Below are 15,772 nucleotides of genomic sequence, written 5' to 3'. Positions count from 1 at the left end.
ACTCCATTATATGTACATGTTCTCACAGATTCTTTTATGAGCTTAGAAAGGAAGAAAGATGCTAGCTAGCAAGGTCATTTCTCTCTAGGTCACTGCTTATACTCTTGCCCACAATAAATAAGGATTTGTTTATGTCACATTACAGGAACCTTCCTGTGTTGGCTCCTTAGGAGTGAAAGTCTTACTAAAACATACACATCAAACTGTAGCATAGTTTAGGAATTATCAAAACCATAGCTGGGCCCAAAGCTTTGTTAAAAATACATACGCTTCACTTCTTTTTATTTTTAAATGTTTTATATTTATTTTTCCATTCTAATGGCCAATTTCTGTGTTGATTCTGTCTGGTTTGAAGGAACTCCTGTTCTAACAGGTCTCCAGATACCAACAAGTTTCTATGACTTTACATACAGTAGGTGAGAGCAGCATTGATAATAATGAAGATATTACTTAAAAATGGAAAAAGAATAATTAAAAGGTTAATTACAGAAGAATCTGGAGCAATTATACGTCTTTGCCTATAAAGAGTCCATTGAGCTGACTAATCATTCAATATACTCCTGGCACAGAATAAGTAATACCCACTCATACCAGAGGAAGCCAGTGATATTGTCATTTACACCTTTAAGATTATTTATCCAAAACAGTTTTTTTAGCACTTTCAATTAATTCCTCAAGTCTCATATGTAAAAAGGAGCAAGCTGACACTGACCTCTAATTTAACTTCATCCAAAATTGTTTTAGACTCTTGTGCTTCTTTAGATAGGCATTCTATTTGGAGTTTCATTTGTTCATTGGTTTCTGATGCAGCTATGTATTTTTGTTCTACTTCTTCATGGAGCTGTTTAAGTGCTGTATATTCCTCATCAGACTTCGTATATTTCAGTTGTAGATCTGTGAGATTGTCTTTTGATTTTTCAATTTCTTCAGACATATGTTTAAGTCTCATTTCATTATCAGCTACTTCAGAAAGTAGCTTTTCATTTTCCAATTTTAATAAGCGTAACTCCTCACATGTTTCAAGAATCTGCCAACAGAAAAACATTATTAATATATAATGGTTTCTAAATCAGTATTTGGTAGAACTACATAATAAAAACCAGGTACATGTGAAGATGTAGGAAATAAAGTACAGGCAAACATACACAATACATTGGGTTTTGCTCTGTTGGGATGGAACTCTCTAAGAAAGAATTTTTAAAAAAGAAGGATTCCCAAGACCCGAAATCTCTAACTCTTCAATACTTTCTATTTCCTATATTTGAGCTAAGACTGGACTCCTAAACTGAATTTATACATTTATCAATGCTTTCTTCATAATACTGATCCCTTGGACTGGCTACCTAGAACAGAGACAAGGCAGAGTTAGAGAATAAAGTGGGTATTTATTAAAGGCCTTCAAAGGATATACCTTGGGTAGTGCAAAAGCCTGGCAGAAACTACACTCAAGATGGACAACAGTCACAAGTTCTCAGACGGATAGAAGTTTGGTCAGTTTGCATATCAGAGGTTAATTGTTCAACTATAGCTTCAGGTAAAAGTCACATTTCCCCAGTTTGCTTCTCCCCTGTCCCTGATTCACTTTTGTTTCTATTTTCCAGGGCCTGAGGTAAATGGTGTGACCTTTGTTCCCAGGCCCAGAAGGACTGTTCAGTCCGAACAAAATGTGAAGAAAGCTAACTAGTGTTTTGTATAGAGTTCAGAGTTATACACTAATGCATTACAGAATCTGAACAATATAGAAGCTAAAAATTTAAGGCATCAACAGAGAGATGAAGTTGTTAACATTTAATTACATTTTGTTGATTAGTGGAAGTAGACCCTTGGAGGTTTGGAATTTTTTGCAAAGCATTAATGAGTTTGCAGATTACTTGCCCTGAATAATTTTCACTGCACATACTTAGTAGCAAGTGGTTTGTAGAACAAAAAACGCTAGAAAGTGTGTGCAAGCAAAGCCTTTAAAACATTTACTGCATACTTAAGTCTACTAACCCCTTACCTGTTAGGAAATAAAAGAGTTTCCTAACAAATTTTCTAGAATTTGCAAGGTAAATCTCTAACTTCTCAAGCAGAATTTCTGCTAAGAGATCTTGACATTTTCTCTTTGCTCAATTACACAAAAAAAAAATCAGTTCTAGAATAGTGCCCAGGATCAAACACCATTTTATCTATACATTCAGTTGTCAGTGGTGACCACAGCAAATAGACATGAAAAGGTTGGACTAGAAAATAAGGCATAATTATAGTAGTCAGTGACTAAACATTAAACTAAACAAACTTATTCCTAGGAACAAATATTAAATATCTTAGAAGCAACAATTTAATAAACTTAATCATAAAATCTCAGGTTGACTCATGACAACTTTTGGCTTTAAAGCTTCATACTCAACAGACCTCTATTAGTACATTACCAGTGAAGTAAAACACAAAACCAAGAAAAAAAGGTTAGAATTTTTTTTTTTTACCTCTTTCTTTTGCATCTCAACAGTATTTGGTAGAGATTGAAATTCTGATAGTTCATTTACTTGTTTCTGTAGAAGTGCATTCTCTTTCAAAGCATTTTCTAGTTCTCCTTTTAAGTCAGCTGCCTTTTTTTCCAGCCCCACGTGAGAAAGCAAATCTAGAAATTTAAATTTAGACTAATAAGCGAGTGCAAGAGAAAAAAAAATGTTTTAAATTAAGCAGAAGATTTATATTGCATTCTGGATGTCATATAGTTATAATTCCAGAAAAGTACATGTTACTGTTGCAAACAATTAAAAGACTAAGCTCCAGGTCTGAATTCTGTCAGTACTTCTTAGGTTGGTATTCCAGTTTATTTTAGATTCTCTCCAACAGCCTTGATTAACTTGACTGTGCAAAACACTCTGTTAAGCTGCAATTTTCCAGAATGTTCAAGGAAATGCTCAAGTAGTTACTCCATGCCAGCAATACCAGATCCTGGTTGCTTTATACTGACAGAACCTCCATGCATTGAGGAAGACAAGAGCCATAGCCCTGCCTATCCTCCCACCATTACAAGGAAAAGGAAGGAGAGAGGGAGCAGGGAAAAGGCACCACCTGGAACAGTACCTTTTGGAACTTTACCCTCCATCAGTGAAGTTAGTCTTGTGTTTTCTTGAAATAAAGACTGCAGCTCTCTCTGCAAGTCAGCTTGCATTTTTCGGTAACTTGCTTTTCCCGCTTCTACTTGGCTTTGATATAACTGAACATCCTTTTGCATTTGGTTGTAGTTATTTAAGAGTTCATTCTTCAGGAAAACAATACAACATTCAAGTCACACACAGAATAAAAGTCTACGTACTTGACATTTAAATAATGCATCTGGTACATTTTCTGTTGTCACTCTGACCAGCTTTGACATTGATAAATATGGCAGAATAAGGCACAACTTAACAACTGTATTCCTGTCAGAGTCCTCTAACAAAACCTGCCTTAGAGTTCAGGGCCATAATGGCTGCGACTCTTTTGTGTTTACTCTTCCAAAGCTCAAAGTAAGCTCCATCCCACTTCTGAGTCCACATCTCTTATTTTTCTTTGTTCTCTGGTAAAATTGGGTCTTAAGTCTTACATCCTAATAATGCACTAAAGGCTGCTTCTTTAATCTCTCTTTCCCTCCTGGTAAAACTAAAACTAACCATCCACTCCTATGGAAAAAGCCTTTACTTTCTTTTTATCTCTTTCCTGGAGACTCATTTTCCACAAACTGCATAAGTATTACTTAGAGTATTTGGAGAAAGTTAATGATGAGTGCTCCACCACACTGATGGTCTTCTTCACAAGCCTGGAAGCAGACAGGCCCTTAACAGCATTTGATATTTGATACAACTATAAATGCAGTTCAACAAGTACTTGCCATCTTCTCCTTCAACTCCAGATTTTCACTTCTGAGAAAAGCAGATTCCTTTTTGGCATCCAAGGCTACGGCTTCACTATCTAAGAGGGATTTATTCAGCTGCTGAATTTCTTCAGTTAGTTTATCACAATCTCCCTGAAAAAGACAACACTCACAGAAGCAAAAATCGACAGAGCCATAATAAAGTAAATGAGTTCATTTTAATGTGGTTAAAATCTAAGTGCAGGCTTAGAAAACTAAGTAAGTTTACTTTAAGGGGAAGAGTAGCAGGTTGTTTGAGAGATTGGAGAAAGAGCAGCATTTCTCATAGCTTAACTTCCCCAGGGTACTGCTGTATGATATGTAGTAATTAAAATTTTAAATTTTGTAAAACACAATTTCCCAAGACCTGTAGGGAAGCAGATGTTCATCATATCAAGGCTATACCTAAATTTAATCCAGCTCAAAAAAACAAAGTAATTTCTAAAACCAATAGAAAACTCAAGTTTACCAGTGCAAAAGATGTCTCCTTTTTTTCCCCTCCTGCTTTCTGTAGTTCTTCCACACGATTCTGTAATAGTTTTATTTTGTTCTCTTTCTCTTTCAGCTGTTCCAGTTTGGAATTTATTTCTGCCTAAAAGTTGGAGGGGAGAAAGAGGCAAAGAAGATTGGAGTGCTCAGTTTGGTTTTTCAGGTCAGAATTTATCAAAACCTACACAGAAAGCATTTGTGTTTCTTAGATACATCTTCCTAATATTTGCTAAGATTAACCCAAGCACAATCATGTCTAGCTTGTCCTCAGCAGATATAGTATTTCAAGCTAAACAAACCAAGCACATTTCATACAAGTCTTACTACCTGTAAATTCATGGAGAGGCTCACCTCAAGTTCCTCATTGTACACTTCAGCATTTGAAACTAGATTCTTTAAGCTGGTAATTTCATGCATTAGTTGAATCTGTGGAGCAAATTAAAGCAAAATTGCAGAGGATGTTAGAAAGCACCCACACCAGTAGTTTTAGTTGCCAACACCATGAAAACAAGCCAGGTCTATTGTGTTTTATTTTTTATTAGTATATACTCACACATCTACTTAAACAGCTACAAAGCAAGATGCTACATATTCTTTCAAAATGGATATATGAGATGCAAAGCTCTGTTTTAGCTCCCCAGTAATTAGAAAGGATTCAAGTACAATTTAATCTGCAATAGTTTGAGAAGCAAGAGCAATGTGATCAAAGCAGTTAATGCAGAAATTGTACACATACAACACTTCAAATTCTAGTCACGTTAAGCAGCTTTTTATGACACAGTGCAGATATTTATTATTTAATCTATTCACTGACAGGAATGAGAAGGTGCCAAAACGGAAGCAAAACAAGCCATGAACACATTTATTAGCATTCTCTCAAAGAGGTCACAAGTAGACGACCAGATAGGAGGTTTTTAGATTTCTCTCTTTTGGTCTCTGTTAGAAAACTTTTACAATAAGCACTCATCTACAAGTACTTATGTATAGTCACAAGCAAAGGTAAAAAGATGCAATCTGCAAATTTAATATTAGTGAAAAGCTTTAAAACAAGCTGTGAGAATTCCTATGTAGTTTACCTATAGAAACTGATATATTTAATCTAATGTATTTGGTGAAGTATGTGACCTTTCAGTATTGCTATAAGTAATCTACTACATGGCTATCAATAAATGCTTAGATTTTATTAACTGTTTTCAGATATCTGAAAGCAAATAATTCAAAAAATAGTTCTTGCAATGGAAGCTACTTTAGACATTACATCTGCTATTAGATACCCAAGAACTTTGCAGGGAAAACTGTAACTTAGGATTTGCTAAACATTAGCTAAGGAAGACAGCACATTCAGTCTAGCATACAAAGAGTCTTCTAAATAGAATCTTAAATACAAGCTAGATGGTAATATTTTATGGAACCATTTTCTTTAATATTCATAAATCATTGTAGGGAACACAATGCAAATGAGCAGTGACATTGTTAAATTGTAACCTGAAATAAATATGCAAAAGGATGTAACAAAATTCAACATGGGTATCATGATCAGAAGATATTACACAGACTAATGTGCACAAGTAATGTCCAGCAAAGGTATCAGGAAAGAAAGGGAACAATACACCCACATCTCAAGACCTCGAATTACTGGTTTTGTTTGGAGTTCTTTTTGCCATAACTTGTTTCACAATCCAGCTTTTAGGTAGGTAGAACCTAATACAAGTAGTAGGTATTTTAGACTACAGAATCAGAACATAAACATTTGGATTATCAAGGAACATCTCCAATAACCACACAAAGAGTGAAGAGAATGGAAAGTTAGCATTTCCTATATTCCAAGTTATCTAGTAGATAACGTCACATTTTTTGTGACTTCCTGGCACAAAATACGATGTTTTGATTTTACTATTACTATTCTTACTATTATTTTAAAATAATTTAATGACTAAGATGAATCATGTTAAAAGTTAATGCTCATGTAGTCCATGGATTACCAAAATGAGCTATCTTGGAATGTAAGACAAGATGTTTCACACAAGAAATATGGGAAATACCGTTTAGCAACCATATTTAAACTTCAAAACAGTACTAAAATGTATTTAAGCAGCAAAACAACTGCCGCACAGAAGTCTAGAGTGAAATTCAGATCACACATTTATAAAAATAACATATAGATACTTATACACACGTTTAACCAGGCTTCAGTATGCAACTCTCAAAAAATTTGTCTGAACTCTACACTCCAAGTACATCCAGTTTAAAGCCTGATTTCATTAATTCTGTTGCTGAATGTAGCTTATAACACCATCTGTTTATGAATCAACATTCAAGGCTATTACACTGAATAAACTCCAGAAAGCATTTGAGCATAGAGAATTCATATCTCTCTATTTCAGTGCACCTTACCTCATGATCTTTTTGTGTTTGCTTTTCCAGGGCTTCAAATTCATCTATTTCTTCTTTTTCCTTCAGTCTCTCTTTCAGTTCATTTATTTCCAATTTTAACTGCTCATTTTCCAGCACTAGATTATCGAAGTTAGCTTGCAGGATGTTGACCTCATTTACAGCAATATCCTAAAGAAGTGGCACAAGAAGCTTTAGAAGCTGTTGCTGCAATGTCAGCCTTATTGCTAGAGAATTCAGAATAGATCTACCTTTTCTAGTGCTAATGCTTCACAGAGCTGCACAGATTCTTCGAAGTCTTTCTGGGTCTAGAAAAAGGAACACTCTCTGTTAGCAGATCTACAAGATCAAGTAAGTGGAGTATTCTATTCCTTGTTGCTTGTCTTTTCACACAGCTAATCCTGTTTAAAGACCAAAGTTGACTTTATCATTTGCCACAAACTCATACCACAGCTTCACAGAGATGGCAAGAGACTTTCTAACCATTTTCAATAATTCTGCAGACACAGAACACTGGTGTTCTACAGAAGAGTAAAGCTGATCTTACTGAGAAGCATGTTATCAATATGTGCAGTATCAGAAAGTCAAAACAGATTATGTTGTTACCCAATTCATGTTCGGACCAGCAATCCATTCTGCTTCTGAAGTTTGATCAGGAACCATCAGGCAATGGCTCTCATACCCAGAATTCTCTAAGGTAGCTGAAAAGAAAAGTGTATTAACAGAAGCACCAGTAGATTTTAAACTGAGCATCAAGAATTTCTTCATCAAATAATTTTACCACATTGGAAACAAATCATTCAATGGCAAAACCACAGCAAGACTTCTGACTTTCATGATTTTCTGTTATGAAAGGGAACACCAGTGAAGTCCAATCCATATACTTATGTTGGCCATCTTATCACAAGTTAATGAAGTCTAAACCAAATCCAGAACATATACTTAATTACAGACTAGGAAAAGTTTGAGTGTCAAGGAAAGAACCACTCAACAGTAACCTGCAAGATTTAAGGGAAAAAAAGCACCCCACCCCCATACAGAAAAAAAAGAGCCCAGAACAATCCACCTACAAGCAAATACATGTTTCACAGAAGAGGTAATAAGGATGTAGGATGTAATTCCACAACAATACTACTAAATTGTCCTCTTGTTCTCAGTTGACTTTTGTTAGAAAATTTATTTTCCAATTTCAGTTCACTCCACGTATGAATCCTTGAATTTCTGTCTCAATCTCATCTTTGAGTAACAATTTCTATTCTTGAGGATTTGGGGATTTCACACATATACCTCTTCATTTTAATGGGAGAGAACATGAGTTGAAATGGACAGTCTGTGTTAAAGAACACTTTCCCAAAAAACTAGGGGGTGTGGGTAGGCTGCATGGCAAGTGTTTATAGACCTTGCCATTTACCTCACAGCTCTCCCCCTTTGGTTTAAAGAATTAAAAACTCAATATCCAGGCAATTTGAAGTAGTAGAAGCACTTTTTGTTGAAAAGTGTGCAGAATAACACTTACCGTCTTGTTATTTTGGTTTTTAATTTCTGCTCTCAAAGGATCAATTTATTCCCTTTGGGAAATGTAATGCAATGCTTGCAAAGTTATTTGTCGGGAATTTCACAGAAAAAGAAACAGAATGGTCTGGGTTGTAAAGGACCTCAAAGATCACCTAGTTACTTACAATCCTCCACATCTGGTACTGCTGGCAGAGACAACTTCATTTTTTTTGTTTCAGTCGGCATCGCATTTTCAAAGTCTTCAAAAAAGCTCACGTTTGCCTGGTTTATTTTACCAGGAGCCCAAGTAACTCTTCTTCTTCTCTTGGCCTTTAAAAAAGTATTTACAGAAAAAGTGGTAAAGCCAAACTACTAGGCAGAGAGTAAATGTTGCCTCTGGCTAGTTCTGCATCCATAGTTGCATCACCAGTTAACTGGACAGTATTTTGCAGTTTCCTCAAAATTAGTTGGAAACCAAAAAAGTCTTTGCAGTCTGTTCACCACAAGGCAACATAGAATTGACAGAAGTTAATTTACAAGTTAGCCCTTTAAAAATATGAAAAAAAAGAGTGAAAATTGCCCATCATAGTTACTCTTCATGATCAATATAAACCTATGTATGTAACGTTGCCTTTGCAAAGAATTTCAGACTTATCAGGTAAGATCTGGAACAGGAGCTTACTTTAACATTCTGTCTTGAGGCAAAGGAAGCAGAAGTCACCAGCATCTCAGTTAAGTTCCGTATTCTGTCTTCCTGTACTTTTTGAAGGGAATTTTTTTCTTCCAACAGCTGGGCCAGTTGGTCCTTTTCCATTGCATGAATCTGAGTTTTTGAAGACACCTTCCAAAAAGAGAATATTAATCACACTGACATCTTAAGAGCAGAAACCACTCCTGCAACAGATACACAATCATTGATACTTAAAAACAACTACACACATACATTTCTTTAAGTATGGAAGAGAAATATTTAATCCTGAGGAATGAAACTGACAGTTTAGTCTACGTTTTCACTGCAGACTTAGTATTTAAAAGTGGTCAAAACTTCCAGAAACAATACAGCCTCAGATTCTTCTACGTATAAAAAGAGCATTCTTCCAAATATAACTCACTACCTGCTATCACAGAAGATATGAAACATACTCCCAAGTTCATGTTGCAAATTCATTATCATTAAAAATAAGGAATAATTAAAAAAAAATTCTCCAAGGATATTTATAATTTGCAATAAGAAAGTGCATTATTTGATTTAAGGCACTAGAACAGTATATTTGGCATTGTTATTTTCTTGTGTTTATGTATTATCACCTGTGGTCTAACAAGACTTGCAAGACTGTTCCACAGGTCCATAGATTTTTAGACAAGGAAAAACATCAGAAATGACAATGTTTGGTGAGAAGTTACTATTGTTAATTTTCTAAACGCAACTTCCACCTATAGGTGACCTAAGTTTTGCCGGTGATATTCATGCAATTGCAACTTCCTGCAGCTCAAACTGAAGTTAGATATCAGTAAGGAAGGAAATAATATGAAGTTGGGATCTTTAACGAACATTCAATCTCTTCTTAGATTAATTATATGAATTGTTTCTTTTGATCTGTTAAAGTGTGCTATAGGCATCAGAAATTTCTATTTCTTAATTATGTTAACCTACTGATTAGGTGCAACAAATTCACAATTCTGTCAGTTGATCTCATTCAGCCTTAGCCTGCACACAGAGATGTTGACTATCATTAGTTGCTCTAGACTATTCATCAAATACTCAGTTTTTCTTCTTTCAATAAAAGTGGCAGAAATCACTTGAAAAAGTTCACCTACCCCTCCAAATTTAACTGCTTTTGGTTTAAAACAGATAGTCTCCAAATAGCTATCAGTACTAAGGATTGATTTTTTTGAGTTTATTACGTACTTCCTCCAGCTGCTTTTTCAAATCCAGAATTTCTTTGCGGTATCTCTTCAGGAGAGCATCATCATCAAGAACTTCATTGACTTTTGGTGTATTCTTCATTCCTTTGGCTGTATTGGCAAACTGGAAGAACAGTCTTTCATAGGTAATAGTTGAAGAATAAATATCTAAAAAGACTTATTTTGTCCCATATTTCCCAACAGAATTAAAGGGGGAGTTTATTAGATAAAGAGCAGCATATAATAGGACACAAATATTTGAATTAGCTTATTTTTAATATATTCTAAGCTTTGAAAAGGTGAAGTTTTCCTTGCTTGATATTTATACCTAAAATGTGAAGCAAAGCATTCTTGTGCTAGCAAAGACTTTGCTTAACTGTGTTTGGAAAAGGCAAATGAGATAAGAGTGGTTGTCTCCTGTCTGCTAAGTGAGAGAAGGAGCTTTGTTCCAGCTTCCAGAAAGCTCTAGGTAGACCACCTAGCACAAGATGACTGGGAAAAAATGCTGTGTACAAAAAATATTTCAAGTTCTGAGTTTACAGAAGCCCTACAGAAGATCCAGCTCATTAAAGATTCAGCAGATTACATTTTCCACCCCTCAAACCTTTCTACAATGACTAGTGCTGGAGAAGAGGTGAGAAGCTTTACCTGAAGAGTGCTGAGTGTCTCATCAAAAGAAACAGGAGTAATTGTACAAATAATAACTGTTTTAGCATTTCCTCCAAGGGAGTTCTGCAGAATTCGAGTCAGTTTACTGTCTCTGTAATTTATGAAGCTAATAAAAAAGAGGTAACAACAACAAAAAATGTCAGATTTTGGCATAAACCTGATAAATACATTTTCTAGAGGTAACAGGTTACGTGAAACAGTTACCTACATAAGATTACAAAAAAAGGATTTTAATTCTTTAGGTTAGCAGTGCCTTATCTTATAACAGGTACACAAATAGTTGCTTACCCAGAAGGGTCATCACAAAGTTTTTTGATAACTTGACCCAGAATGAACAAGCTCCGATTTATATTGCAGCCTTCTTTCAGTCGAACACCTAGGTACCACACATTTTATTATTACTATTTTAAATTTATAACAATATTAAGATACATTTTCAACCTGTCAAGCTTCTGTATGCTCAGAGGGATTGATTGTCCAAGAGTTAAACCTTAATACACTAATGACCCATCAGCAGGCAGTACCCAATCCTTTATGATAGCCAAAATGCTTTGAAATAAAACAGTAATTAAAAAAAAAAACACATTTAGTACTTTTACATCTGAGGCCATAACAACTACAATTTTTCTTCCTGATTAAATTTTGTAAATGCCCACATTTACATGTATAACAAACCTGACTTAGATACGAGTTTTAGATTAGTCACTCTTTGTAAGAGAGGCTATTGTGTCCCTCTCAGATCACTTATTTCTGATCAATGCACTTCCGTGCAGCTTCATGCTTCCTCTGAACTGAAGAGTGAGCCATCTATTCACTCTTCACCTCTACACACAAGTCCCTAAAAAGCTTCTTGTGATTTTGTTATTACAGGTGCATCTTCACTGAGTCATCCCCATTGTATTAGTTCAGTGCAGAACTATTGCTGGGCCTGCAATTCTAGAAAAGGCATATTGCTACTTAATTGTTTGCACTTCACAGTATTTATAGTATTTTCCTGAGTAGATTCTGTCCTGCCAAGGGGAAAAGGCCATATTTATAAACAATAAATAACATAATAGCACATGAAGAAAATAATTTCCTTTCTATCATAGTTTCTCATAGAGGTTAATTGACAGGAGTTGTCAGTGGAGCCTCATTTAACACTCACCTTCAGATCCTGTTTGACTAGCTCTTTCACTGCCTGCCAGATCTACCAAGTTCTGCAAATGCATTAAATATTTCACAGGTTAGTTCTGAGCCAAGTTACTTAAAACCCTCATAATTCTAAATCTCTGCTAAAAATTTAATAAACTAAACTTAAAAAAAAAAGAGTAAAGGGTCTGTCATTACTGGAATTAATGCTTACTACACACAACCAATACTTTCAAAGGTACATAAGGGTGTGGAGTTAAGTTTGTATGAACTCTATTATTTCACCCCAAATAGTGTTTTAAACTAACAGTGCAACAATCTCTACCCTCGGTCACAAAAAGATAAATGTTTCTCAATACAGAAGTGTTGACTACTAATTCCAGCTGTAGGAATCTTTCATGGGAAAGAGCCTAGATGAGATGAGCTAGTGTCCTGTCCGATGCTGGCTGTATGTCTCTCCTTGCCTATCATTGTGGAAATAAGGAAAAAAATGAACTACCATAAGAAAAGCCTCACTCTGAACATTATGGCATCCCATAATGATTTGCCTGAGCAAGTAGCTTCAAGTAGGCTGTAGAAAAGGCTTCTGTGTAGAAGATTGCTGCCTGCTCCAGGACGGTTTGGGTGAATGGAGACGAGAGATCTCTCAAGGCTGCTCTTGGGATATGAGGTTTATTGGGGATGCAGAAAGGTCCTGCCTCGAGCTGCCAAACGCAGCACGTGGCGAGGCTTGAGGGGATGGAGGAGGGGAGAGACAAAAGGATGCTCTAGGAGAGGGGAAGTTCCAAGAGAGGGGAGGAAGTTCCAAGAGGCCATGTGGCCCCTCAAAGCCCCCTTTTCAAGGGGCTTCAGGGTGGGCTGGAACAAGGCTCGGGCCAATGGGGTTACAGGCACTTGATGTTTTAGGGGAGGGACAGAGGTGCGGGGTGAACCATACGTTTTAGGGGGTGAGATGGAACAGTCCACTTGACCCCAGGACCCATCCATAGGCAGGGGCGTTGTCCGGCTAGCTGGGAGAACTGTTCTCATCCTGGCTGTATTATTTATGGATAATCATATTTATCTATCTTCTGCAACACTTCTGAAACCTTAACATTTCACTAGAGATGTCCAGAGGTATACTCCCCAGTTTATGGTATTTCATATACCAGTAATCCACCAAAGAGATGCTAAGAGGGGTCACTTCTGAAAAAAAAATGAATCTTTTGGCCATTGCACACATAAGCCACACATTCTTTTAACAACTAAATTTGAGGATAAGTGAAGATTTAAGGTTACCCATTTTACAAGTTATTTTACTGGACTTGTCAGTGGTCAGAAACAATTGTAGGGAAGATGTATTGAACAAAATTCAAGAGCACTCTGACATAGTCCCTTATGCTCCTAGAATGTCATAACACTTCCCCAGTCCAGCATGAATAACTCTCATGTAGAACTCCCTCTGGTGGGAATATCTGCTCTAGATAATGCCATGGGAGTCTTCCTCTATACTTAAGAAACATCTGTCAGAGTTAACAACAAAAAGCTCTTGTAAGTCATTATGCAGTACCATTAGTCTCTCAAACAAGCACTAACAGCAAATTCTCTAGTTAACCTGTACTCCAAGAAGGTATTAAATAGGCACTTACCAAATGGGAAACCATGACTGCTCCATCACAGTTTGCATTTGCAGGGTCACTTCGTTCTCTGCTTTCAATGATCTAGAAATGCAATGAAATGCAATTAAGTTTTTACTACTTTGAAAACAATAAAACCACTTCCAACAGTGAAACATTTTTTACCATTCTGAAGATAGTGTGAGAACGGCTGCTGTGTTCATTCATTTTTGTTTCTCCATAATGGCGATTTCCTGTCAAAAAATAATATTAGAATACTTCTGCTTATAATCTAATAAACTGGAGATAAACAGACAAAAAGTACCATTTTAAGACTTTCTGAAAACCTTTGGTTTATGAATATAAATTCAAGGGGATACCCCATGGTTCTAAATGTACCTGATTTAACCAACACTTTTTAAAGCTATCAGCTGACATTGTCTAAATACTTACTTTCTCCTTTTCTGATCCATTCCATAACTTGTTCTGGGGCAACTACCACTTCTTCAATCAGATCTTCCACATATGTATTCCTCTATATAATGAACACAGTAATAAATTTTACTGAACTCCAAAACACACTTCAATACATAAAGTACACATTACCAGCAATTATGGTATTTATTCAACAGCTGAATGTCTTTTTACTCTAATCACAAGTGATGGGTAAAGTTTAGACTTTGACCAAAATTGTCAAAGGCAATTGTTGCCTAAGGGCACATGAATCAAACAATAGATTTAGATTTTCCTAAAAACAGAAGGGCTGTGTGAAATATCCTTCACATTTTCTAAGGGAATTTAGGAGTTTATTTCTCAGTAACTCTTACAAGAACATAGTCATACATCTGGTAAATTTCCTTTCTTCCTATGTTCCAAAACCATGACCACTTAACGGAACCAAAGGGAAACAAACACCCCAAAACCCAAATCAACAATTTTTATAATTTCCTACAAACCTTTATATAACGAAACTGAAGATGGTGTTAATACAGACTTCTTTTTCTATAGTGATCATCTTACTGAATAGTTCTAGTCTCATGGTTATTCTATGATCACAGAAGAAAAGTGTATCTGCTTGGTAGATTATATGAAGATCTTAAAATAACTGTATATCTGTCAGAAATTTGTAACACATGGAGCTTAACATCATGTTTGTAGAAGTGCCACTAGCTAAACAATTATTTAACATCCACTTACATTAACATCCTCACGAATTCCCAGAGGCTTCTTTTTCCTATTATCGCAAAGCAAATCAGTAATTGTTTCATTGTAGATTTCCATGTAAGAAACCCTCAGCAGGAATTCTCTATCTGGAATCTAATGTTGAAAGGAGAAAAAAAAATCAAACAAAAATCAGACTAACTGATGAACATTTTTTAATACAGTTTAATTCTTAAACTAGAGATAAAGATTTGGATATTGTTCCACAGATTTCTTTCCCTTCATCCTTGCTGTACATTAGAATCTAACGATACAGAATAATTTTTCTTCTATCCCACCTCCTTCCAGCTGCATTAATGGATATACCACTTCTAAGAAGTTATAAAATTAAGGTAACTGCTCAACAGAAGCGTGGGAATAGTTCTTCTACTTAAATGCCATTTCCATAACCACTTTCTTCCTGCTTAGGCTCCTTCCTCTGTGTGTACCTTGTCTTCTCTCTTTGCTTGCTCGGTTTTACTTTGCTGCTGCCGCTGTTTCTTCCCCTGCCTCCTTGGCAGAGAATGTTGGGGGGAGGAAAGGCTGCACAATGGACTCAAGGAACATTTTCTTGCTTTTATTTACTTCTATAAACCCTCTAAGGGTACTCTGCTCCTTAAAGGAGCAGTGACCTTTTCACTTCACTGGTAACAACTACCCGAAACTCTCAAGGCAGAAGCAAACACTCTGCAAATCATGTTTTGGAAATCACTGTTTTAATGTACACTTTCTCCTTACTTTTATTAATATTGAGCAATTAGAAATTCTTTTGTTAGCCTAAAATAATATAGTGTCATATTCTTCCCACAAAAAAAAAGTCATTAATTGTTAATTTTTTAGACTTTTAAAGCGGCAAAATAAACACAACTTTGCATTATCTTATCTACCACATTAATAAGTGAGTATCTATTTTTATTTGCAATCAGTTTAACATATTAGGAAGTTAAGAACCCTCCTTAGTTTTGCTCTGATTTGATTTAAACTACTAGAGTGCCATTAACTTTTTGTTTGAAATACTCAT

The 15,772-nt window shown here is 35.7% G+C and overlaps 1 protein-coding gene across 12 annotated transcripts in view; it reads right to left on the bottom strand.

The window, feature by feature from the left end:
* The window catches only part of CENPE (centromere protein E), a 39,125-nt gene that overhangs the window by 21,641 nt on the left and 1,712 nt on the right, over positions 1 to 15,772 (bottom strand). For 11 of the 12 annotated variants that reach the window (XM_085579004.1, XM_085579005.1, XM_085579009.1 and 8 more), the window contains exons 5-23: positions 14,749 to 14,868; positions 14,005 to 14,086; positions 13,738 to 13,805; positions 13,585 to 13,656; positions 11,973 to 12,024; positions 11,114 to 11,201; positions 10,805 to 10,931; positions 10,161 to 10,280; positions 8,934 to 9,092; positions 8,437 to 8,581; positions 7,364 to 7,458; positions 7,009 to 7,065; positions 6,761 to 6,928; positions 4,718 to 4,792; positions 4,347 to 4,469; positions 3,857 to 3,991; positions 3,073 to 3,250; positions 2,466 to 2,620; positions 713 to 1,027 (exon numbers count right to left, since the gene is read on the bottom strand). In XM_085579004.1, the coding sequence (XP_085435130.1) occupies positions 713 to 1,027; positions 2,466 to 2,620; positions 3,073 to 3,250; positions 3,857 to 3,991; positions 4,347 to 4,469; positions 4,718 to 4,792; positions 6,761 to 6,928; positions 7,009 to 7,065; positions 7,364 to 7,458; positions 8,437 to 8,581; positions 8,934 to 9,092; positions 10,161 to 10,280; positions 10,805 to 10,931; positions 11,114 to 11,201; positions 11,973 to 12,024; positions 13,585 to 13,656; positions 13,738 to 13,805; positions 14,005 to 14,086; positions 14,749 to 14,868 (2,334 nt within the window). The remainder of the gene's footprint in view (positions 1 to 712; positions 1,028 to 2,465; positions 2,621 to 3,072; positions 3,251 to 3,856; positions 3,992 to 4,346; positions 4,470 to 4,717; positions 4,793 to 6,760; positions 6,929 to 7,008; positions 7,066 to 7,363; positions 7,459 to 8,436; positions 8,582 to 8,933; positions 9,093 to 10,160; positions 10,281 to 10,804; positions 10,932 to 11,113; positions 11,202 to 11,972; positions 12,025 to 13,584; positions 13,657 to 13,737; positions 13,806 to 14,004; positions 14,087 to 14,748; positions 14,869 to 15,772) is intronic. The other variant, XM_085579007.1, reaches the window with a different exon arrangement.

This window comes from Lonchura striata, chromosome 4 (genome assembly GCF_050655825.1).
Source record: "Lonchura striata isolate lonStrDom1 chromosome 4, ASM5065582v1, whole genome shotgun sequence".
Classification (NCBI taxonomy): domain Eukaryota; kingdom Metazoa; phylum Chordata; class Aves; order Passeriformes; family Estrildidae; genus Lonchura; species Lonchura striata.
This window is presented reverse-complemented; position numbering and strand designations above follow the sequence as displayed.